General features: G+C 39.1%; 1 protein-coding gene and 1 non-coding gene across 2 annotated transcripts in view; one reads left to right on the top strand and one right to left on the bottom strand.

Annotated features, from left to right (window-relative positions):
- The window catches only part of Rpa1 (replication protein A1), a 69295-nt gene that overhangs the window by 30031 nt on the left and 12092 nt on the right, over positions 1 to 27172 (bottom strand). The window contains exons 2-5 of the mRNA XM_004635470.2: positions 24311 to 24361; positions 23111 to 23189; positions 21978 to 22086; positions 11091 to 11179 (exon numbers count right to left, since the gene is read on the bottom strand). Of these exons, the coding sequence (XP_004635527.2) occupies positions 11091 to 11179; positions 21978 to 22086; positions 23111 to 23189; positions 24311 to 24361 (328 nt within the window). The remainder of the gene's footprint in view (positions 1 to 11090; positions 11180 to 21977; positions 22087 to 23110; positions 23190 to 24310; positions 24362 to 27172) is intronic.
- LOC111817877 lies at positions 24421 to 24555 on the top strand. The gene has a single exon (XR_002821979.1). It is a non-coding gene; the product is annotated as a small nucleolar RNA U109 (small nucleolar RNA).

A 27172-nucleotide genomic window follows, 5' to 3' on the forward strand; every position in this document is an offset into this window, starting at 1 on the left:
TATATATATATTTTAAATTTTGGTATATATATTTTAATTTGGTATAGGGTCTTGCTATGCAGTTCAGACTCACCGTGATCCTCCTGTCTCAGCCTCCCCAGCACTGGGATTACAGGTGTATGCCACTATGCCTGGTTTTCCAGGGCTGGCACGTGCAATACTGGGGATTGAATTTGGGTTCTTGAGCTTGTCAGGCAGGTGCTTAGACCACCAAGTTATCTCTCTAGCCCATAAAATATTTTTAGCAATAGTACACGTAGAGAGAATTTACACATACACAAATGTAGTGGTATGAAATTTAATTAAAGATATTTAATTCAGAATTGTATGAAGCATGAACTGTGTCTGAATGAAGCTCTATTTCCCACACTTTGTAAATTCAGTATCTTTACTTAACATGGTAGTAGTACTGTAATGTACACAGAAAGTTTTGCATTCTAATACATTTTAGATGGATTTTTTTGGGGGGGCAGGCTCAGGATGCCTTTTAAGGGCAGGTCTGGTAAGACATGAGGATTCGGGGATCGAACCACAGTATCCTGAGCCTGATTGCATTGCTTAAGCAGGCACCTAAACAACTGAGCTAATGGGCAGGTCCCCATTAACACGTTTTAGAATTCCTGCCTCTTTCTGGGCTGGATGAAGTCAACTAGTTTTACCAGTCACCTGTTACGTTTCAAGTTCGGGATTAGGTACTAGGAGGATAGGAATCTAACTTTAGTTCTTGGCCTACTAACAACAGAGTGGCCTCACTTTCAAAACAGAGAATTAGGAATCGTTTCAATGAAACTACACTGTAAAGCAGTGGACACTGTAACCAAGACACTTCCACTGTGGCCCAAGCAGCAATGTGTCACTGACCCTGCAGCAGGGAAATTCAACAGTAAATAATCCTGACTAGCAAAATCTTTTCTCTTCCCTGTGTACCCTGGAGAAATAGGCCAGGAAAACTGAGAGAAAGGAGTTTTTCCTATAACTCTGGAGTTCTGACCCCAAGCAATAATTATCTTCCAATCCTTTCATCTCTATTTTTATCAAAATCACTTTTCCCCTGAAATACAAGATGTTCAAAACAGCCATTCAATTAAATACGACATTTAAAAAATTAGACTCTTGGTCCAAAGTGATAAAGCACAGCCCTTCGCACCTACTACATCCAAAGATTTTTTTTTTTTTTTTTGGTACCGAGAAGCAAACACAAGACCTTGCACTTGCCAGGCAGGCACTGTACCACTGAATTACATCTCCAGCCCCCAAGGATTTGACAGATGCTAACCAACACTGTGTCTTAGCACTCTTTTTTTTTTTATGAGCAGAATATATTTATTGAGAGAAAAAAAGCTCCTGTCCAAGAGAGGGACAGGAGGGGGGCCTGAGCAGGTAGTTCCCCTTAGCATTCTTAAAGACTGGGAAAACATAATAACCAACACACATATCTTAAAACTTTTCTACTGCAAAAGAAGTATGATGTTCTAATTTTCTAATGCAGAACTTTACGTGGTAGGCTCTAATTTTCCATCCCTAATTTAAATCATCAAGTTAGTACAGTTTAATTCTATCTAAAAGGTTCTTGAAAGAACATAGTGATGGCCTACTCCCAAATCTTTCCATTTCTAAAATCATACAGAAGGGCTGGCCAAATAGCTCAGCAGATTAAAGTGCCTGCAAGCAGGTGCAGGGGCCAGGAGTTCGATCCCCGGGCCTGCAGTGCCAGCCCTGCTCCTGCGGCACGCTGAGACACGATTAAGACTATGTGTGGTGGCCTGCGCCTGTAGTCCCAGCACTTGGGATGGTGTAAACAGGCGGATCACTATGAGTTTGATCTAGTAGTGAGACCCTGAACACCCTGTAGACCCGTCCCTAAAATACCAAATAAAACCATACAGAGCTGAGTGTGGTAGTGCACACCTGTAACCCCAGCTCTCAGAAGGCCGAGGCAGGAGAAATGGTAAGAGTTTGAGGTTAGGGGCTGGTGAGATGGCTCGGTGGTCTAAAGCACCTACCTAGAACAAGCTTAGCAAAGCACAGGGACCTCGGTTCAATCCCCCAGCACCACATGCCAGCCAGCCCCGCCCCCTGGTGGGCTGAGCTGGCCACACACACACACACACACACACACACACACACACATAAATAAATAAATAAATAAAATTTTAAAAAAATTAAAAAAAAAAAAAGAGTTTGAGGTTAAGTAAGGACTACAAAGTGAGTTCAAGGCCAACAGGAACTACATGGTAAGACCCTGTCTAACAATAATAATGATAACAACAATAATAATATAAAGCAACAAGAATGTATACCGCATACATACTCCCAGAGCTGTGGCACAACAAAACAAAAATACCTTAAGCACATCAAAAAGGCTACAATTCATATCAGAAACAACAAACCAATCTCACTACTTTTAAGGAACTCTTAGAAATGAGGGAAAAGTCAAACCTCCCAAAAGAAAAATGAAAAATACAAGAACAGTCACTCCATAGAGACCAAAGCCAAACCAAAAGGAGTCTGTTATGGTTTGCGTCTAGTGATCCCTGCTGTAAGCCTCATGCTGTTATGGGGGTTTTTCAGAGGTGCCTGACTCTACAGTGGACAGTGCTGGGATTAAAGGCGGGTGATTACTGGATCAGTCCCCTGACTAGATTGGCGCTGTCCTAATCCAAATAGATTGGATTCAACATAAGGGACAGAAAGTGGTCTGTCTTGTTCTCTCTTGTTGCTTTTGCTGTCTGTCACACAATGAGTTTTTGTCCCTCTGCTGTGTGCCACTCTGCCATGAGCTAGCATATGGACTGAAACTTCTACAAACCGTGAGCTAAGTAAACCTTTCTCCCTTTAACCGGGTGTTGGGTATTTTGTCTCAGCAACGGGAAAAGTAACTAAGACAGGGTCTTTAAATATCGCAAAGGAGGGGCTGGGGAGATGGCTCAGTGGAATAAGCACTTCCCTGGCAAGCGCAGGGGCCCGAGTTCAATCGCCGGTTCTGCAAAAAAAAAAAAAAAAAATTTTCCTCAGCCTTTGGGGGCCTGGCCCTAGCTCAGTTCATTAAGAGGCTGCTTCCTCAAAGCTGTCAGCCTCAGGTTGCTGTAGTTCGATCCCCACAACACTCCAGCTGGCCAAAAGTGCCCTGAAGGCATTCGAGGAGCAAAAAAAAAAAAAAAAAAATATCGCAAAGGATGTGTACCTCACTCAGAATACAAATAGTGACACTAAGATACCGTTTTCCATTTATCAGATTCAAAAAAATTTCAAAATATTAATAATGTATTCTGTTGACAAGACTGTGGAGACGCCAGTACGTGCATGCACCACTGGCAGGGCTGATACGGAGGAGAGTAACTGTATCTGCCAAGCACAGACACACCGACTGACCCTGCACTCTCACTTGTGGCAAACAAACTACTTGTCCATCTGCCTCACAGGTATAAAGTTATCCATCTCAGGCCGGGGAGATAGCTCAGTAGAGTAAGTGTTTGCCTGGCAAGCACAGGGTCCTGAGTTCAATCCCCAGTACTGCAAAAGTAAAATAAAATAAAATAAAGTTATCCATCTCACCAGTGTTTACTTTGTTTTCTCCCTCACAGTGCTGGCAAATGACCCCAGGGCCTCTCACACTCATGTAGCATAGTTTTAATAACAATAGTGCATTTAATTATTGTTTTTTCCCTTGGCTAATTTTTCCTTTAAACCACAGAGATTATGAGAGTAGAAGAAAAGCAATAAAAATATCTAACCCACTTCATTCACAGGAAAACAACAAAGATTCCTAGTATGATCAGCTGGGAATGGCCTTGGAAACAGCCAGAAGACCAGTCAATAAAGGGCTGGTTAAATAAACTATGGAACAGCCACACCAGAATACTCAGTTCAGATAAAGAAACAAGAGGAAGGGCTCTAAGCATATATAGAGAAATCTACCTAAGCCAAAATAGATTTTAGAGACAAGACAGCACACATAGCACACTGCCTTTGGTATCAGCAAGGTGGAAAATGGAATCAGACTATATAATATTCATATTTGATTGTATCTGCATAAGGAAACACATGAAAGATAAGAAGAAATCACTAAAAGGACAGCAGTGGGTCAGGGAGACAGCAGTAGGAGCAAGATTTCTCTGACTACAATTTTGTAGCTTTGACTTCTCAAATTATGTAACTATATCATCTATTCAAAAATTAAAATAATTTTTTTTTTTTTTTTTGGTACAAGGTTTTACTGTTAAGCTTGGACTCATAGTGATCCTCCTGTTTTCAGCCTCCCCAGCACTGGGATTACAAGCATGCGCCACCACACCTGGACTCTGTCACTGGCTCAGTGCACCCCAGGGGTGATGCCGGCGTGGTATGTGGTGCCGAGGATCAAAACCCAGTCCCTGCGCTTGGCTAAGCAGACACTTAGTCCACTGAGCTATCTTGCCAGCTGAAAATGTTTAAAGAAAATAAATGTGTACAGGGAGAAGGCTCAGTAGAATAAGTGCTACCCTGGCAAGTGCAAGGGCCTCAGTTCAATCCCTGGTTCCGCAAAAAAAAAGAAAAGAAAAGAAAGAAAAAGAAAAAGAAAATAAATGTGTGATCATTTTAGTTATGTGTCAGATTTTAAAAATTACACATTTTAATGAATATAGCAATATAAAATAAAGATAACGTCTAATTACATATATAACATTCCTGCAATAGGTTTACACAATCTATATAACTTTTTTTGCAGTACTAGGGATTGAACTCAGGACCCTGCACTTGCCAGGCAAGTGCTTATTCTACTGAGCTATCTCCCTGGCACAATCTATATACTGAAATATAATTTTTGCAGCATAGAAGGTTTCTGGTATGAAAGTTAATCTTCAAGGTATGAATATGATAGCAAGAAGCCTCACTTGGAAATCACAAATGCCAATTCTCCTATAATATGTTACGGACGTGGACCAATTCCCCACGATGAGTATAATGTTATTACTATAAACATATAAAAATAAAAGCTTTAAAACTTTAATAGAAACAGTTGTGGGAGAAAAAACAAATGCTGATTCTCATTTCTTGAACCAACTTACTATGTGAACCTGGTAAATCGCTTCATTGCCAAAACAACGGATCACTACATTCTTTCTATTTCTAACATTCTGTGATTGTGCTGCACGCACTGCTAAGATTCAGGATGAATTTCTTTGAACTTTCTTTTCTTTTTTCCACTCCATTAGGCAAAGGCTAGGTTGAGTGTCGCATAGAAAAACAAGGACAGGGTACAGTTTGCCAACAAAAATTAGTGGGTTCAACTTCATTTAACCTTAATCAGGGAAGAACATGTGGAGCCAAGTGTAGCGGCCTTGGCCTATAATCCCAGCGCTCAAGAGGCTGAGGCAGGAGAGCGCACCACATGGACTACATACAGTGTGAGAGCCTGTCTCAAAACGCCAGAGGTCTGTGGTGAAAAGAGGGCTAGGACGAAAAGGAGAGGGTGGGAAATAGGGAGGGGGAAAAGGGAGAAAAGGAGAGAAGAAGGGAAAGTAGAGAAAGAGACACAGAGACCAGCCGTGTGCAGACTGAGGGTGTAACTCAGTGCTAGAAGACTTGCCCAGCACATACGAGGCCCTGGGTTTGAACCCTAACAAGGAGGGTGAGGGATATTAAGTACAGGAGAACCAAGAAAGGATGGTAAAGAAATTTGCTGAGGGTAACAATGCAAGTCAGGATAACCAAAAAAAAAAAAAGGTTGGCACAGAATTCTGTGCTCAGCAAAAACACCTTCCAAAACCAAAGAGAAACTATTCTTTGGACACACAAAACTGAAAGAATCCATTACCAGTGGATCTCTACTATAAGAAGTGACAAATGATACCAACAAGAAATATGGGCCTAGACAAAAGAATGAGAACCAGAAATGGCAACTACATGATTAAATATGCTTCTTTAGATTATTTAAATCTCTTTGAAGAGAAAACTAGATAAGGTAAATAAAAGACAAACAGCAAAAAGTATCTTAGGGTCGGCAAGATAGCTCGCTCAGTGGATTAAAGTGCCTGCTTAGGCAAAGCACAGGGACCTCAGCTCAATCCCTGGCACGACATGCTGTACCAGCCCTAACCCCCTTGGCAGGCTGAACCAGCCAGAGTCTGGTTATAGTGGTGCATGCCTGTAATCCCAGCACTGGGGAGGCTGAAAGCAGGAGGATCACCACGAATCCAATCTGCATAGTGAGACCCTCCAACAACCAAATACATAAAAAAAAAAAACCCTTAAGCCTGTATCAATAACTATATTAAATGAATATAGTCTAAATCCCATTAAAAGGCAGAAATTACTGAATTGGACAAAAAAAAGATCATCTATATAGTATCTATAAAAATAAGTTTAATGTAGACGTATATATATTTTAATATATTATACATAAAAATAAAAGTATATAAAAATATACACCAAGTTGGAGATGGCTATATTAATATCAAAACAGATTTGAAAAACAATATCACCAGGGAATAAAGAAAGTCATTTCATAACGACAAGGGTATCGATTCACCAAAAGGACACAACAATTCTAAATGTGCATACATTTACAGCACAGCTTCAAAAATAGGAAGCAAAAGCTAACAGAACTGAAAGGAAAAAGAAACTTACAATTACTGTCAGAGATTCCAATATACCTCTCTTGAAAATTGACAGAAAAAGTAAACAGAAAATCAGTAAGGATATACAATACTTCAACTACACTAAATTGATGTAACTGACATTTACAGAACACTCTGCCCAACAATCAAATATACACTTTCCAAGTGTATACATAATTTACCAAGAGACCATAATCCAAGACATAAAAATAAGAATCAATTTAACAGGATTCAAGTCAGGCAAGGTAGGTTATTTAACCACAATAGAATTCAATTAAATAGCAGTAACAAAAAGATCCCTAGAAAATCTCTACATTTGAAAATCAAATACTTTTGTAAAAAACACAAACATGAAAAAATAAATTAAAAGAAATCACAGAGTATTTTGAGCAGAATAAAAATGAGTACATAGCAGAATTTGCAGAGTGTGGTTAAGAGTATGTAGGTTTAAATTTATAACACTACATACCTACATTAGAAAAGAAAGGCCTCCATCAATGAACAAAGCTTTCACCTTAAGAAACAGGAAATACCCAGTATGTGAAATAATAGGGTTAAATCCCAGTACCCAAAACAAACAAGAACAAGTTCGCAAAAAATAACAAGAAAATCTAATTAAAAAATAAGCAAAAGAATGGAAATATAAGGATCAAAAGCATAAGTCAATATAGAAAACGTAAGACAAAGAAAAAAAAATTCAATGAAACCAAAAGCTCGTTCTTTGAGATCAATAGAATTGACAAACCTGTAGTCAAATTGATCATAATACAAAGAATGCAAGCCAGGTGTGGCGGTGCACATCTGTAATCCTAGCTCTCGGGAGGCTCAGGCAGGCAGAAGTGCTGAGTCTGAGGCTAGCCTGGGATACATAGTGAATTCTAGTCAAGACCCTGTGTCAAAAAGAAAAAAAAACAAAAAAACAAAAAAAAGAAAACCAAACAGATTATCATTATCAAGTATCAGGAAAGTTGGGGGCAGGGGAGATAGCTCAGTTGCATAAGCATTTGCCTGGCAAGCAGAAGGGCCTGAGTTCAATCCCCAGTTCTGAAAAAAAAAAAAAAAAAAAGGAATGGGGGAAGTTGATAGAATTAGGGAAGTAGGTATCACTCACCACAGATTCTACACTGCTTAAAAGTATCACTTCTGCTATTTTTTATGGCTGGCTTAGGCTGCCTTAAGGGTGGGGTCTGGTACAGCATGTGGATCTGGGGATCGAACCGCAGTCCCGTGCCTGACTGGGTTTGCCCTAGCAGGCGCTTTAAACAACTGTGCTAACCCGCAAGCCCCATACTTCTGCTTTTTTAAATTGGGAAATTTGTAATATTTACATTTATACAGGCCAATAAATTCAAGAGCTTAAATGAAATGGATATAATCTATTAAAGTAAACATGGAGCTGGAGTCTAAGCACCTGCCTGACAAGCATAAGTGTCCAGGTTCGATGCCTGGTACCACATGCTGTGTCAGCTGAGATCCTGTACAAATCAATAAATAAATTTAAAAATAAAGCAAACAGAAGAAATTGATGACCTGAAAAACCTTGTACCTGTTAAACTGAAGTTTAAAACTTTTCCATTAAAAGGGGAGGGAGGGGCTGAGCAGATATCTAAGTAGAATAAGCACTTGCCTGCCAAGTGCAGGGTCCTGAGTTCAATCTCTGGTATTTTTTTAAAAAAAGCAGTGGCAGCAAAAAAGGGGGGGGGAGGAGATGGTATCACTGGTGAATTCTACTAAATTTCCAAGGAGGAACTAATTCTACAGAAACTCTTTTAGAAAATTTAGCAAGGAACACTCTCCAATTCATTCCAGGAGGTCAAGATTACTCTGACATGGCTAAAGAGATAGCTCAGCAGTCTAAGTGCCTGCCTGGCAAGTACAAGGACCCCAGTTTCATCCCCAGGACCCCAGGCACACCATGTTGGCCACTGAAACCAGGCGTGGTGGCACACACGCCTGTAATCCCAGCAGCACTGGGAAGGCTCAGACAGGAGGATCACTGCAAGTCTGAACTGTGTAGGGAAACCCTGTACCAAATCAATTAATCAGTCAATTAATCATAAAAAAAGAGTACCCTGATACCCAAATCAGACAAGACAAAATGAGAAAAAGAATCTCTCTCATGGATACAGATGTAAAAAGTCTAAACAAAATCAAATTAAAAAAAAAAATCAAATTGGGACCAGAGATACAGCTCAGTGGCATAGGCTGCTGCCTGGCAAGCTCAAGGTCCTGAGTTTGATCACTGGTACCACAAAAAAAAAAACAAAAAAAAAAAAAAAAAAAAAAAAAAATCAAATCAAGTAGATCTAGCAAAGGAAACTCAGCAGTATGTATAAAGGATAACACATCATAATGAAATGCTCAGCCCAGAAATCCTAGGTTGGCTTAGCTTTCAAAACTCAACCACTGTAATTCACCATACTAACCAACCAAGAGAAAAACTGCACGAATATCAATAGACACAAGGTGTGTGACCAAATTCACCACGCATTCCTGACAAACATTCTCAGTAGACAAGAAACTAAACTTTCTCAAGTGGTAAGAATATACAAAAGACTATCATTAACAGAACATTTAACAGTGTAAGTCTGGAGCTCTCCTCCCTAACAGGTAACAAGACAATGTGACCTGGGAGGCTGGGTATGTCTCCTTACATACTGACCAACAGTTTGCTTCCTACAGCAAACAGTCTGTTCTTACCCAATACCTGCTTGCTATAGGAATACAGTACTCTACTTCCTTGACATGTAAGAAATTCAGTAAATATTAAATATATTAACCACCTGCCAATCCTATCTGCTGTAAATACTTTATCCTCATTTAAGGTTTTTTTTTTTTTTTTTTTTTGCTCCGAATGCCCTCGGGGTGGTTTGGCAGGCTGGAGTGTTGTGGGGATCCAACTACAGCATCCTGAGGCTGACAGCTTTGTGGAAGCAGCCACTTAAACAACTGAGCTAAGGCCAGGGGCCTATCCTCATTTAAGGGTATAGACTTTTCTTTTTTTTTTTTTTTTTGCGGAACCAGGGATTGAACTCAGATCCTTGCGTTTGCCAGTCAAGCGCTTATCCTACTGAGCCATCTCCCTGGCCCCTAGACTTTTCTATTTTTAACGTGTAATAATGTTTAAATGTCAGTATAATCAAATATTATGAATTATTCTAATCCATTTATGCAGTCTCCCTCTTTATCTTCATTTTTGAAGGCTTTTACTTTCTAACTTTTAAAAATACACCTACAATTTATTTTGGTGTACAGTGAAAGCCATAATCTTCTTTGACTTGGTCGAGTGACAGATACACCCCCCCCTTTCTCTTTTTTGTATGTATTTAGTACAGGGTCTCACTCCACAGCTCGGACTCGTAGTGATCCTGTTCTCAGCCTCCCTGGTGCTGGGGTGACAGGCGCGCTGTGTAACCAGGTCTCAGTGGCCAACTTAGTGTGCTCCAGCACGGGGCTGATGCAGCATGTGGTGCCAGGGAACAAACCCGTCCTTGCACTTGACTAAGCTGGTGCTTAGTATGCTGAGCTATTTGGCTGGCCCAAACCTTCTCTTCAATGATTTAATGATTCTTTTTGTCTTGTTCTAGAACTGTAATTGAAAAGTAATGAATCTGATTTCATTCTGTTGTTCTGTACATTCCATGAGAAAATAAACTCTCTGCCACCAAGACATAATAATCACTGTTTAACACTGTACAATTCAATGAATACTTGCTGGGGGCCAACTATAACCAGGGACTAGGGTTACAACAGCAGAAAGAACAAATATAGTCTCTACCTTCAGTGCTTATTGATAGCTTAGTAACAGAGATAATTCGATTAACTACCAGTATGTTAAGTATTTAGCAAAGGAATGTACAGTGAATACGTCATATTTTTTAAAAGTGACTAAGACAACATTTTTTTTTCTTTCTTTTTTTTTTTTTTTGTGGTATCGGGGATTGAACTCAGGACCCTGCACTTACCAAGCAAGCACTTATTCTACTGAGCTAGCTCCCCAACCTGACAACATCTTTCTTGCCACGTGTGGTGGCATAAACCTGTAATCCCAGCATTTGGAAGGCTGAGGGAGGAGGATCTCCATGAGTTCAAAGCCAGTCTAGACTACATAGTGAGTTGAAGGCCAGCTCAACTACATAGTAAGACTATCTTAAAGAAAAATAAATAAATAAATAAATAAATACCCATCTTTCTCACTTCTGTTACAGATCTCCTCTGCCTATAATATACTATATTAATATTCAACATACTTGTTATTTTTTACTCTCCCTTCACTGATCTTAGAGACAACATTCATTACATTCTTTCTCTTGCTCACATTCCATTTACATATCATTTAATACTAAAAAACCTAACAAGATAACCTGACTCCTACTCCCCAAAATCATTGTTTTATTAAGGCTAAAAACTCAAACTGCTCCCAAAACATAAAATCCTGGCTTTATAAAGAGGTGCTCAGTTAAGAGCTACGACCTGTAAAAAGCATTTTACCTTCATTATAGGGCAGTGGATTGCCAATCTTTACTCCAACAGTTGAAGCTGATTTCAAAACTTCTACGTCCATCAAAATAACTACTTTCCTACGAAGGCAAGAAAACAGAAACAAGTTAGAATAAATAAATTCAGAAGCCTTGCAAATGACAAGCTACTTAGAAAGCTTTCCCTGAACGATAATTTTGATAAAAAGTCTTTGCTTTTGTTAACTGTTTTTTATCATTAAATAACTTGAGAAATAGATTATCAATTCCTATGTAAATAGTTCCCTTAATCTTTTATGGCATCACTATCAAAGCTTTTTATGGTTGTAGAGTACTCATTTCCCAACTAGTCCCTTAAATTAAAATGCTGCATAGTTGTTACATATGTTCAAGGAGTATGTGGCCCAAAGAAATTATCTGTTTTCAGAAATGTACACTTATCTAAACAATTACTTCTCCATGAAAGCCAATTATTACCTTATTTTGCTTAATAATGCTTGTTAGTAATGCAGAATAGTACGATTTGTTTTGGGAAATTTTTATTTCTCACCTTTAAGAAGTTTTTACCCCAAAATTTATCCCCTAAATTTATTTATTTATTGCATTTTTTTGCGGTACTGGGGATCAAACTCAGGACCTTGTGCTTGCCAGGCAGGAGCTTAAGGCACTGAGCTATCTCTCCCTGGTCCCCCCCCCCCCAAAAAATGGCTTTTATCAATAAATCAACCAATAACAAATGCTGGTGGAGATTTGGAGAAAAAGGAACCCTTCTCTGTTGGTGAGTATGTGGACTGGTACCATCAGTGTGAAAATCAGTGTGGAGAGTCCTCAAAAACCTAGGACTAGAGGTATAATTTGACCTAGTAATTCACCTCTGTGGATCATCCCCAAAGAACTGAAAGCATCGTGCCAGCGATACATGCAGGCCTGTTACCAGCGGCACAGTCTGCAACAGCCAAATCTTGGACACAGCCCAAATGTCCATCAACTGGTGAATGGATAAAGAAGATGTTTTGTTTCGCTTTATACAATGAAGTACTATTCTGCTGTAAAGGATACTTGCGAGACATTTCTAGGAAAACGGATGCACCTTGAGATTAAACCGTGAAATAAATCAGACACATGTGTAAATACTGCACTGTTTCTCTGGTGTGAAAAACTGAAAGTATAAACAAGAACCAAAATGTATAATTGGTATTGTGAAGGGAAGACAAAAGAAGTGGGAAGGGAAAAGAGGAAAAATTTTTGAAAAGAGGGAAAACGTGGAAACGTTTTGCAAATGAGGAAGAGAGGTAGGTTGAAGGGGAGAGTAGAGGAAGGAGAAGAAACCAAGCCATGTATCACCTATGGATACAAATTCTCTATGACTGTGATCATTATGTACATCTCAAATGTAACAATAGGCTGGGGAGACAGCGTGGAGGTCTAAGTGCCTCCCTGGTAAGCACAAGGACCTGGGTTGATCCCTAGTACTGCACGCTGTGCAGGACCCAGAACCCCAGGAGCGCCGGGCCAGCCATTGAAACCAGGCACCGCAACGCACGCCTAGAATCCCTGTGCTAGGGAGGCTGAGCCGGAGAATCACTAGGAGTCTGAGCTACAAAGTGAGACCCTGTACCAAATAAACAAACAAAAAGATTTAAAAAAAAAAAAAAAAAAAAAAGTCACAGGTTGTAGACTCATTTTTAACTTTGATTAAAGCATTTCAGTAACTTCCCCAAGAACTTGGACACAATACAAAGACCTTTACCACGGGGATAGGGGTATGGCTCCATGGTAGAGTCTTTGCCTAGCATGTCGGAGGCCCTGCAATTGATCCTCAACACCGCAAAAATTAAAGCTTTTTTTTTTTTTTTTTTTTTTTGGCAGAACCAGGGATTGAACTCAGGTACTTGAGCTTGCCAGGGAAGCGCTTAATCCACTGAGCCATCTCCCTGGCCCCAAAGTCAAGCTTTTGATGTGGCTTTATACAATCTGGCCATGCCTAACTTCCCTCCATTAATCCCGTCACTCCTAGCATATGCTATGCTTCTGCCAGCCACAAGGCCTATATACACATTACCCTCTGATTATGTTTTTTCTCATTCTGCCTTATCTCTATCTCACTTTTCAGGTTTTTTTTTTAATGAAAAAAGAATTTTTTTTTTTTTTTTTGGATACAGTCTTGCTATAGTTTGGATTCGTAGTGATCCTCCTGTCTCAGCCTCCCCAGTGCTGGGATTACAGGCATGTGCCACCACCTCTGGTTTTGGGGTAGCATGGCATATAGTACCAGGGATTGAACTCAGGAAATTCTGCTTGCCAGATAGGTGCTTAGACCACTGAGCTATCTCCTTGGTCCTCACTTTGCAGTTTTTATCTCAAGCATTGGGCCAATGATACAGCTCAATGGACTAAATACCTGACTAGGCAAGCTCAAGGCTTGGTGTTCGATGCCCAGAACCACATGCCATGCTAGTCCTGCCCCTGGGCACACTGAGCTGGCTGCCAAGACCAGGAATGGTGGCACACTCCTGTCATCTCAGCGCTGGTGAGGCTGAAAACAGGAGGATCACTACAAGTCCAAACTGAGTAGTAAGACCCTGTACAAAATACATTAAAAAAAAACAAGCATCATCTCTCCAAGAGACACTGCCTTACTCTCATTTAGATCAGATTTCTTTGTTCTAATCTGCTATAACCATGATTTCCTTCCTTTAGAACACTTCTCAGTTATTAATTATCTATTTATCACTTATTGGATCTGTCTCTCCTTCTAGACGTGCTTTCAATAAAGGTAGGATGCCTCTAGTGCTTGATGTAACAGTGGGTCCCCAGCTGTCAATTGCAAATCTGAGTGAGAATGTTGTGATTAGGCCTGCATTTTAAAAAGAACTGCAGGGGCCGGGGAGATGGCTCAGTAGAATAAACACTTGCCTGGCAAGCGCAAGGGCCTGAGTTCAATCCCTGGTTCTGCAAAATAAACAAACAAACAAACAAACAAACAAATAGAACTGCAACATGAAGAATGAATTTGTGGAGAACTAAGTGGAGGCGAGCAGATCAACAGAGAAGAAAGGATGGAGGCCTGCAGTAGTGTCGCAGCGATGAAGAGCAGGCGAATCAGAGCAGACCTTAGGCAACAATAAACTCAAGTTCACATTTTATTCTTTCAATGGTGTGGGTGCTAAATGCTGGACTTTTACATATAATTAGTTTACTTTTATTAGGTTATTCTATCAGGGTTATGCTATTTCAATAAAATAAGCCTGAAAGGATCTGCTCCAGAAAATGGAGATAGAGCTCCTCTAAAACGATCTACTATTTAGCAGGGAATATTCAACTATCTCCCCAAATTATGCAAATCACTCCACAGCATGAAAAATAGAGGGTTTATCAATTATTTAGCATTATCCTAATAGCAAAACCTCGAAGAAAACATGCTCAAAAAATTTTCATCTTGAAATATACCCTAAATTAAATATTAAAAAGATGAATATAACAGCATATTAAAAGAATAAACAAACATCACCTTGCAAAGAATACAGATGTCAGATGTATTAAACATCTTTATATAGAGACAATCTACGAAATCCAGACGGAAGGAGACTGCGTAAGGGTGATAATGGGACAAATGATCTGACTTCTTTGACAAACAGGGAAAAAAAGATTAGGGAAAGAAACATTACATATTATCAGGAGACTTACAGACGATTAATCTATTGTAATGTGAACTTTACTTTCAAACCTGATGCAGTCAAGATTCTATATGTAGGGCTGGAGATGTGGCTCCGTGGTAGAGTGCATGCCCAAGGCCCCGGGTTCGACCCCCAGCACCACAAACACACACAAAAGTCTGTATGTATACACTTTACATACTCACACATATAGGTACATCAACACCTGCCTTCATCGAGCCCTATCTATCTGTCTATATGATGTCGGATATTTCAATATTATAGATGAAAGGAGGTGTAGAGCCAAACATGGTGGTGAACACCTGTAATCCCAACACTTGGGAGGCTGAGGCAGGAGGATGGATCACTGAGAGTTTGAGGTCAGCCTGGGCTACATAATGAGTTCAAAGCTAGCCTGAATTACACAGTTAGACCATGTCTCTGGGCTGTGGGGGGATGTAGAAAAGATATAGACAAGGCAAGACTGGACACCAGGTGTTAATCTGAAGGTTAATAATGACTATATGGGGACTCATAACATCATTGTGTATTTTGTCTACTTTCACAGATGTTTAAATTATCCAGAATAAAACAGATTTAGGGGAAGGGCAGGCATGGTGGACACACCTGTAAACCTAATACAAGACGATCACAAGTTCAGCTCAGTCTCTGTCTCAATACAGAAAGGACAGGGTGGGGGTGCAGCTCAGTGGGTAGGCCCTGGATTCAGTCCCCAAAGAGAAAAAAGGAAGCTAAGAGGATTATTTTTAAGGTAGGATTTATTTTGTAGGAATGAAAGACTAGTTCAATGTTATATAATCTATTACATAACGTAAAAGGATTAAAAACAATGACCATATCAAGATATAGTGAAAGCTTTTTGAAAATCCAAGAGCCATACTTGAAAAAACCCTGAATAAAAGGACCTAAAAGAAAGTCTTGAACAGGATAAAATGAAGGTAGTTACATGATACAGGCTAAGCTGTGAACTAACAGCCTTTCCATTCAAATCTGGCCACAAAGCAGGTGCTTACTGTGTCACTACTGTTTAACAGGGTTTCACAGTGCTAATTCAATAAGATTGAATAAATAAAAATTTTAGTGAAAGGACATAAACAATTGTGTATGTTAAAAAATCCAAGAGATTTCAAATGGCACATAGGGCTGGGGAGATAGCTCGGCAGTCTAAGCACACCTGCCTGACAGGCGCGAGGACCCGAGTTTCATCCCCAGTACCACATGTTGTGCTGGCCCTGGAACCCTATGTGCGCCACTGTCCCAAAACCGGGCGTAGTGGTGCACACTTGTAATCCCAGCACTGGGGAGGCTAAGACAGGAGGATCACTACTGATCTGAGCTGCGTAGCGAGACCCTGAACTAAATAAATAAATATAAAACAATTTAAATGAGCACATATCCTATGAACAACCCTCCCCAGTTGTCAATTATATAAATTTAATACATTCATATTCCAATAAGAATTTTGCTTATTTTTAAGAACTTGATAATATAACCACAAAAATCATACAGAAGAATAAACATGAGAGCTGCCCAGAAAATTTTAGGGGGTAAAAAGTAAAGGAATACACAGCCAAAAGTTAACTAAGACACTCTCCAGATGACAGTTTAGTTAAAACATGTAATTCTAAGAAGCAGCAGAAGCTCCACACTAATATGCTGCCAGTGAGAATGTAAACTGGCATAGCTGCTTTGGAAAATCATCTGGCAATTCCTCAAAAAGTTAACTGTAAAAGTAACATTGGATCCAGCAATTCCACTCCTGATTACACCTGCCTAGAAAGACTTTCCCTAAAACAAACAAAAAACTGTGACAGGAACAGACAGTCAGAGGAAAACATGGCAAATTCCAAATAGATAACATTCTTTCTGTGTCTGCTCGGTCACAAAGCATCCATTTTCTGTGTAACTATCCAAATGTTCTTCAGGAACTTTAAAAAATTCAGATCATACCTCAGCTCCCTTGATCAAAACCCAACACACCCAGAATAAAATCTAAACTTCTTACTAGAGCCCTCCATATGTGCTACCCATATGGAGAAGTCAATATCTACTCTTCCCTCATCCCCTATGTAAAAGCAAACCTCAGCTGAGCTGATCTACTTTAAAAATTCACAGGTGTGTCTGAAGAACTGAAAAAGTACTTTTATAACCTAGTTGGGAAACTTCTCTAGCAAGATAAAGAATCCAGGTATCATAAAGGAAAAAAAGAAATAAAGGGACAAATATAGATTTTTGCAAAATTCTTTAGTTCTTTATCATGAGATACGTATGCAAAAAAAAGAAAATATGTAAAACATTATGAAGTTAATATCTCTGGTTTACAAAGATCTCCTATAAATAAAAATTTTTAAAAAGAAGCACAGTGGTACACGCCTATTTCAATTACCTACAATGCTGAGGCAGAAAGACTGCAGCTCGGGCAACTTAATGACTACCTGTCTCAAAAATAAAAAGGAATCAAGATAGATTATACATCATGACCAATTAGGATTCATCTGAGGAATGCAGGGATGACATTTGTTAATCAATAAATGGAATATACTACCAAAATAAATAAATAAACAAATAAAATAAAAAGGGCCAAGGATAAAGTCAGTGATAGAACACTTGCTTAGCATATGTGAGGCCTTGGCTTCAATTCCCAGTACCAAAACAAACAAACAAACAAACAACAAATTAAAAAAAAAAAAAGACACTTTATCTCACTAATATGGAAATATCTCACTAAATTAAAATACTCATGGTTAGCAACTATTTTTTAAACTAATAAAGTCTAGTTACATTGATAAGGATTTAAAAAAGAAAAAAACTATAATAGGGCCAGCCAGGTAGCTCAGCAAATTAAAGTGCCTGCTTAGGCAGAGCAGAGACTAGATCTGATCCCCAGCATGCCATGCTGGCCCCACACCTGGGGTGTGTCGAGACCGTGATTGAGACTGGGTGTGGTGGTGGCGTGCATCTGTAATCCCAGCAGTGGGAAGGCTGAAAACAGGAGGATCACTGAGTCCGATCTGTGTAGTGAAACCATATAGACCCTATACTAAATACATTTTTAAAAAATAAAAATAAAAACCATAATAACTTGTTGAGTGTAGCGATGCACACGTATAATCCTAGCACATAGAAGGCCTGAGTTAGGAGGGTTTGAGACCAGCCTGGACTACAAAATAAGACAAGTGTCTCAAAAAAAAAAAAAAAAAAAAAAAACCCAAAAACTAATTAATTAAAAAATAAGTTTTACTGAGATATTATTCAGATACCATAAATTTACCTTGTCAAACTATGATTTGGTGGATTTGAATATATTCAAAATTGCTCGAGCACCTCCTCCGCCTACCGCCAGGTCATGTCTATCATCCTACAGGGAAGCCCTTTCCCCAGCATTAGGCACTGCACGCTCCCCCGCTCCTAGGAACCACTCACCTGCTTTCTCTTTTTAAGGATTTGCTTTTTCAGAAACAGATGCTCTTACACAATGCTTATAAACAAGGCAGGGGGTATATCTTATCCTCTAATCTCACATTACCAGTTCTAGCAATCTAAAAATCTAGAGATAAAAGCATGAACAGCAAAAGAAAACTGAACAAAGACTGCGTGTTAAAGCCCTGTTGTGAGGAATAAACCTAAAAGACCATTAAGAAAGCAGGAAGTGCTTTCCTGTGAGGCGTGAGCGGCGCAAGGCGACGAGTCAGGTCGCTGGGCTTCGTTTTCATCGTGTAGACAGCTCTACCACCAAGATGGTCAATGTATCTAACACCTGAAGGACTTTCTGTAAGAAGTGTGGCAATCATCAGCCTCAGAAAGCGACCCAGTATAAGAAGGGCAAGGATTCCTTGTATACCCAAGGAGAGAGGCGCTACGATCGGAAGCAGAGTGGCTACGGTGGGCAGACGAAACCCATCTTCCAGAAGAAGGCTAAAATGACAGTGATTGTGCTGAGGCTTGAGCATGTGGAGCCCAACTGCACAGTGAAGAGAACGCTGGCCATAAGGGATGCAAGTACTTTGAACTGGGAGGAGACGAGAAGAGAAAGGGCCAAGTGGTCCAGCTCTAACCTTGCGCTTCACTTTAATTCAAATTTGTTGAAGCTATAGAAAGATTAGCTGTAGGAAAATAAATGCAGTAGTAATCACCAAAAAAAAAAAAGGGGGGGGGCACCGGGGAGGTGGTTCAGTGGAATAAGCACTTCCCTAGTAAGCGCAAGGGCCTGAGTTCAATTCCTGGTTCCACAAAAATGAAAGAAAGCAAGAAGTAAACTTGATGTTCTCACACACACAGGCTCGCAGAGGAGGCAGGAAAGGATCCACGCCAAGGGGCAGAAGTAAGGCAGCACCCATGGGAGTGGAACTATATTCCTAACAGAGCACCAGTTTCGTACAAGGACTGTCTGTACACAACTCAGCAAGACTCTCCATCCTCGCCCACACCCATTCCCTGGAGGACAGAAAAGCAAGTGGAAAGCACAGCTTAAGGTACTTAGAGTAGCCTGGAGTGGAAGATAACAGGTCCCATGTGGGAAGGCTGGCATGAAGATGTGCCTCGCCTAGACTAGAGCAGAGCGAGTATGAAGTCTGGGCAGAACTGACTACATCGAGCACAAACAAGATAAAAGGAAGGGACAAGGCAACAATGCAACAGACAATGGACTATAAAAATGAAAAAAACAAGGAAAGGAAAAAGATAATTAAGGAGTCCAGCTTAGGAAAAAGCATAAGCCAAAAAAGGGAACGATACTTCCCAGGAGTGATTCATAAAATAAATACAAATATGAATTCTATAAAGTAAAAGCCAACAGATGAGCTAAAACAAAAGCCAACAAGGAGTTTGAAAAGCTAAGAAAACACTCAATTGTTTGTACTTTTTCTCTGCTTAATTTCTTATATATTTCTTTCTTTTTTCCTTTTTCAAATTTTACATGCATATTGTCTGGCAATTTGAATAACTGGTTGGAACACTATGTATTACAACAAATACTGATGGGGCGGGGGAGATGGCTCAGTAGAATAGCGCTTGCCTGGCAAGTGCAAGGGCCTGAGTTCAATCCCCGGTTCCGCAAAAATGAAAACAAAAAAACCCAACAACAAAAAAATTCCTGTGAAGTTCATATTACTTTAAGTGAAATTCTGAATCATTTGTAATTTTTTGTTTTAATCTTAATTTGTACTCTTTAAAAAATTAAAAAGAGAAGCTAAGAAAATAGAACACAGGGCTGGTGAGATGGCTCAGTGGTCTAAAGCACCTACTTGGAACAAGCTTGGCAAAGCACAGGGACTGCGGTTCAATCCCCCAGCACCACATGCCAGCCAGCCCCGCCCCCTGGTGGGCTGAGCTGGCCACACACACACAAAATAAATAAATTAAAAAAAAAAAGAAAAGAAAAGAAAATAGAACACATCTAATACTTAAAATATAAACATTCAAAATTAATAACAGAAAGGATAAAAATTAAAAGGATAAAGCCACAGCCAACATATATAAACTGAAAAAAACTAGAAAGATACAGATAATGTAAGAAAGATACAGATAATACACCTTTGCTAATATAGAAATGCTTGACACATTTGCTTTGGCAATTAAAAGTAAAAAATTTAAAAGAAAAAGGGCACTAAAAATTTCTCTTCTCTAAAGTAAGTGTTTCAGCAAATGGAAATAATAGCTTTGTTCACTATTGTTCTTCTACTGTGTACCATCTTGTACTTAACACATTCTGTACTGGCTGAATATCCTTTTTATTAGGAAAGATTCAAGACTCTCAAAAAGGGCAACATGATAGGTATAATACACATCCTGCTGTAGTAAGTTACCTCTATTAAAAAGGTTCTACAAGCAATCAGAAGTAGAGTCCTGCATTCTTGTTTAATCTTCAGCCCTGAGATTTCACATTTGTTTCTGTATTTTTTCCCCCTTGGCATCACACTTTAGTCAACTGAGTTCAGAACTAAGCAGCTATAAATTCTTTCTTTTTAAAAAAAATTTCTATTTTATTTCTTTAAATAATTTTAATGAAAAACAAATAGTAATGAGACAGTTTCAAAACCGATTAGTAGGACAGTTTCAATAATTAATACATTGCATATTGTTGTCTTCTTAGTGGTTATTCATAGTACAAGATGTAGACATGCTATCCTATCCACAAACACTAATGGAACAAATCTTTCTATTCAATGAAGAGAAAATAGCATATATCTATTCTAACTATTTTGAATATACAGATACAAAATGGTCCTTCATTTGTATCCCCGTTTTTTTAGTTTTGTCAGAGATGGGTATTCCATTGCCATTTAAATATTGCAGGTGCATGAATTCAGCAAAATATTCTAATATAGTCCAGTAGTTCATAATAGTAGTGGATTATCCATAGGACTGGCAATGTCAGAAGTTGTTGACTTGAGCCTTTTACAGCTCAGCAAATTATTTTTTTTCCATAATTTTATTGAGGAACAAATAGCAATGAGACAGTTTCAAACCAAACTGGTAGGACAGTTTCAATAATCAACACATTGCATACATTCTTCCTAATGGTTAATTGCTGTACAAGATGTGGACTTGATATCCTATTTACAAACACCAATAGAACAAATCCCTCTATTCATTAAGAGAATGTAACTATATATCTATCCCAACCACTTTGAACACACAGATACAAAATGGACATTCATCTGTATCCCCTTTTTTTGTTCTGTTATTTGAATATTATAGGTGTGTAAACTCAGCAAAATATTCTAAAAGAGTTCAGTAGTCCATAATAGTATTGGGTCTTCCGCGTGACTGGCAATGTCAGAAATTGTTGACCTGAGTCCCCTACAGCTCAACATAACACCATGGCTTTACTTCTTATACTTTGTTTTTATACTTTTCTGCTGGATAGTTAAGACCAAGGTAAAGCAGGACCTATGCAACAAGAGTTGTAGCTTTTGGGTCTGGTAAGGTCAGTGAAATCCCCTCAGGATTTATCCTGAGACCCTGTACCTCAGATTGTAGATCCTTTGTCAGTGTCAGCCATGTGGATGAGTCACGGCCATTGCTTGGCCAATGTGCTCTCTGTGAAAGGCTGAGAGAATGTTTTCTCTCCCTGTGACTCTCCTTAGGCACACTCTACATCATCGATCTATAAATTCTTAACTGAAGACTCACCACTGGCTTTTTAAATTCCTAACTGAATTTTGGCACCTGATATACTTTTCTGCTCACAAACTAGTACCTGTGCAAGAAAAAACACCTACCGTCCATCTTTCAGAGTGTTAACGATAAATCGGTGAACCTGGCAAATGCAGTTGCTAGCCAGTTGTTCTGTCTCAACAAGAGAGTTCATCTGCGTCGCCAACATGAAAGCTGAAAAGCACAGAGACCACGTTAGCCTGCAAAGGGTTTCAGTTGAAAGAATGTGAAAGCTGATCACAAAGAAAAATAATGACTTAACAAGGTTCCTCTTCAAATTAAAAGCTAAAACTAATCAAACTCTAGATATGGAAAACAGTACCATTTTTTTTTTCTGGGGGGGGGTTGGTAACAGGGATCAAACTCAGGACCTTGGGCTTGCCAGGCAGGCGCTTATGCCACTAAGCTATCTCCCTAGCCCTATCTGTCATTTTAAACATGTATTGCCTATCTTAAATATATATTTCTTAACAGAACTCAAACCATTATATCTATTATTCAGGTTTCAGGACAAAAACTAAAAAATCTTTTCTGGGTCCTTTGCATCATCCTGGAGATAGCAGACACCTAGTCTATAAATTTTCTCCTGTCTTCCTATTAAAGCTTTTGATACAGAAATAAAATCCCCCCCAAAACAAGTACAGAATAGCCAAACGTATCACATTCACTAAATGTCTTAAAGAAATTAATAATAATAATAATAATAATAATAATAATAATAATACCATACAGCACCAGTTAGAGAAAATTAATTAAGCTAAGCAGCAGTTTTCCACCATACCCACTTTACTGTTAAAAAGAGTGCTCTCTGCAGGGCCGGCCAGATAGCTCAGTGGACTCAAGTACCTGCTTAGGCAGAGCACAGTGGCCAGGGTTCGATCCCCGGTGTGGAGTGCTGACCCCACCGCCAGGGCATGCTGAGAAAACAACTGAGACTGGTTGTAGTGGCACACACCTGTAATCCCAGAGCTTGGGAAGCTGAAAACAGAATCACTACAAGTCCGATCAACAGAGTGAGACCCTGAAAACCCTATAGACCCTGTACTAAAATACATTAAAAAAAAAAAAAAAAAAGAGTGCTCTCCACCAGCTTCAATGCTGTCCAAAAGTAGATTTCAGGAATGCCCCAAATTATGATGATTGATGTTGGGTGTGCTTATTACTGAAACAGTTACAGATACTCAATTTATATACTTACAGGATAGAGTGTTTATCCCATCACTCATAAGCAGTCGATAACGGGGTGGACTATTCCCTGTAGTAATGGGGCGGATGCTCTAGGACAGAAAACTTGATTCATTAGCCAGGCGTTTTGCCCAATCCCCAGATAAGTAAACCTAAGGATATTGGGTTTGTCATTAGTTCAGGTCATACTAAACTCTATGCCCATTCTCTTGACCGCTAAATGCAAATGGAAAAACATTGGATTTGGTGATTTTTTCTACCAACCTCTCTCTACTTACCATTATTAAATACAGACTAGACTAAAATGAAAATGACAATGTGCTGTGTTCTCCCCAGCTCAAATCTGGCTAAAATTAACCACAAAAAAGAGCATACATATATGAGTGTATAAAAAAGGGCATCTCATGTAAGGTACTGTGTTAAGCTAGGTGTGCTGGTGTACGCCTATAACCCCAGCTACTCTGGAAAGAGGTACGAGGACAGTGAGTTCAAAGCCAGTCTGAGCAACACAGCAAGACTGGCTCGGGGGTGGGGGGGAGGGAAGAAATTTTAAAAAATGATATAACAAAAACAAACAATAAACCCACAAAAACCCACCTTGGCCCTGAAGGGGATTACACCTGGGATGAATAGGAAAGCAAAGTGACATAAGCAAAATGTGTACACAGTGCTTCCCAGGCAGGGCCACGACAGCCATCGCCAACGTGGGGGAGATCAGAAGCAGCTTTCTGAGGGAAGTGAAATACGTAAACAGCCTGAAGATTAGGGCAGTCTGTGAGCAGTGGGAGGCCAGCAGGTTTACTGTCTCAAAATCTGCAGGTGTGATCCTGGATTCTGTTTCTACTGATGTTTATAATTCCTATTAAATACAAGAATCTCTTAAATAAATGATGAGCTAATTGAAGAATTTTAAGTGGACTCATTCATTTAGATATCTCTCCAGAGATCTTATGTAACATGTTTGAACAAGATAAACCTAAGGACGGGGAGACAAGTAAGAAGACAGTATAATGACATTTAGCATCATGTCATCTACTCACCATGGAAAAGAACAGAGGCAAAGCATTAAATTTGAACCTCCAAAGGTTTAACTTTAATATAATTTTAAAAAAAGAAAAGAGCTGGGGAAAGTTATGAGGTGGACAAATCTCTAATTTATAATTATATATATGAGTCTAAAATTGTTTGACATAAAACATACGCAGGTACTCACAACGACTTGGAGAATGGGTTTTATGGATGTATCCCCCTGTTGCATTATAGCCTGAAAGAACAAAAACAGATTCTGGTGAGACTTAAATCACAATTAAAAATTGGGAAACTTGGAATGTGGCCACGTCTGCCCCTCCTTGATTTGGGCGTAGAAGTGCATCCGTAACATGCTACATGAATAACAGACTTCTCAGGGCTGCCAACTTTACAGCAGAGGTTGAGTGGTAGTATATTTCTCCTACACACACACACACACACACACACACAATATAAATAAATAAATAAATTTTATAGTTTGCTATTTATGGTAAACTACAAATACTAGTGCTATAAGAGCCTGTTTAGAGCTGGTCATTTGAAAGATTTGATTTATCATTCTGGACAAATCAAAAAGTGCCTGTTTTCAAGGAAAACAAACCAATAGCATTTTTAGTCAATAATGTTTTCTTATGAAAATGAGAACTTTTAAACTTTACAGAATCCCAATACTTTTCTCATTAAGTCACTGGTGATGTTAATAAAGATGAATTTTTAATATAAAGTACATTGACATTTGGCAAATTTGCATAATACAATGAACCAATATTTTCCAAAATACTAATGCATGTTAAAAACAAAACAGATTAAAAAGAATTCAAAATACAAGACAGATCAATCTATATCCTATCAAAGTTTTAAGAAAAGATCACTTTTTTTTTCCTTTTTTGGTATGAAGACTGAACCCAGTGCTATACTGAGCTACATCCCCAACCCATACCTTTTTATTTTAAGGTAGGATCTTATTAAGTTGCTAAGCTGCAAATGCTGATGATGCTATGGGGATAAAGGAACTGTTCTTCCACTATTGGTGAGAGTGTAAATTGTTACAACCAATATGGAAGTCAGTATGGCAATTCCTCAAAAAAATTAAAACTAGAGGTTCCATTTGATCCCAATATTCCCCTTCTAGGTATCTTCCCAAGAGTTAAAAGCATCATACCGGGCTGGTGAGATGGCTCAGTGGTCTAAAGCACCTACTTGGAACAAGCTTACCAAAGCACACGGACCGCGGTTCAATCCCCCAGCACCACATGCCAGCCAGCCCCGACCCCTGGTGGGCTGAGCTGGACACACACACACACACACACACACACACACACACAAATAATAAAAAATAGTAACAATAAATAAAATATTAAAAAAAAAGCATCATACCACAGTGTCATACGCATATCCGCATACCCATGTTTATAGTATCATAACTTATAATAGCTAAATCTTAAAAATACCCCAGATGCCCATCTAGCCAATGAATAGATAAAACAACTGCAGTTTTTATATACAATGGAGTACTACTGCACCATAAACGATAAGCTTGAAGGGAGTGGTGAGATAGCTCAGGGGCATAAGTGCCTGCCCGGCAAGCACAAGGTCCCAATGCCTAGTAAGCCGGTAGTGGTGGAATAAGCTTGAGACATTTGTAGGTTAAATGTCATTTTAAGCCCACACATGTGGAGCCCAAAGCACAGGTGCCCTGAAGGCATGAAGCGTCCCAGGGGAAGTAGGAAGAAAATGCTCAAATGGGAAGGGGAACAAGGAAGGGGAGAGGGAGATGGGAAGGAAGAGAAAAGGGAAAGAGAATAGAAGGAAAAAAATGGATGGTTTTTATAAATGAGGAAGGGAAGATGGGTTTTTTGTAAATGAGGAAGAGAAAAAATAGGAAAAAAAAAAAAGAAAAAGAAATACTATGTACAGGTACAAATTCCCTATACTAAATGCAATTATTATGTATATCGAAAGGGCACCAAAAAATTAACTGGAAGAAAAAAAGTTGCTAAATTGCCTGGGTTAGGCTGGAACTTGCAGTCTTCCTAGGTCAGCCCCCAGAATGCTGGGATTACAGGTGTTCACCATCACATCTGGATTAAAAACTCGGACAGAGTATCAACAAAAGTCTGGGTTGAGATAGCTCAGGGCTGGGGCAGTTGCTTAGCATGTGTGGGGCCCTAGACACAATCCTCAGCACAGTCAAATAAAGAAGGCCTGACAAAGACTATTAAAATACTCCATTAAGTTCAAACAAAACAATGGACTGAGTGAAAATGTCATATTATAAAGATGTACAAAAATACAAAACAATATCATTCTCAGTATTTTTGCTTTTTTCACTATAGGGGCCTGAACTCAGGGAACACTGATCTAGGATATATCCCCACCTCTTTTAATTTTTTAAATTTTGAGCCAAGATCTCACTAAGCCATCAGTTCTCCTGACTGAGCTTACGTTTATAAACCTTCTCCCTTAGCCCCCAAAGTACTAGGATTACAGAAGTGTATCACTAGGCCTGGTGATTAAATGTTACTTATACTAATTTTATCTGAAATGGGTAAATATTTTAAAATATCTCAGTTATAATTTCAAATAGATATGGTGGTATAGATATAGCTTACAAAAACGAAAGGTCTTAGGTAGGGCCCAATGATGCCTAAAAGTATGTAAATCCAATTCTAAGACCAAAATCATGGACTGAATGTGCAAGTCCCTCCTCTTTCAGAATGTTAAGACTTTATAATCTCCAATGTAATGGCGTTACGTGGAGCCTTTAGAATGAGGTCCTAAAGCTGGGGACGCTACAGTGGGATCTGGGCCCTCGTGAAGGAAAGAAATCACAGCTTTCCCTGCAACAGCACAAAGAGGCCACATAAGCACACAGTGAGATGACAGCAGTCTAACAACCAGAAAGAGTATATTCACCAGAAACCGTACCTACTGGCTCCTTAATTTTAGACTTCTCTGTCTCCAGAAATTTGCCAAAAAAAGTTTATTCTTTTTTTTTTAATAATTTTATTTTTTTTAAATATTTATTTTTATTTATTACATTTAT

Source organism: Octodon degus, unplaced genomic scaffold, assembly GCF_000260255.1.
Source record: "Octodon degus isolate 3935 unplaced genomic scaffold, OctDeg1.0 scaffold00072, whole genome shotgun sequence".
In the NCBI taxonomy this organism is placed as follows: domain Eukaryota; kingdom Metazoa; phylum Chordata; class Mammalia; order Rodentia; family Octodontidae; genus Octodon; species Octodon degus.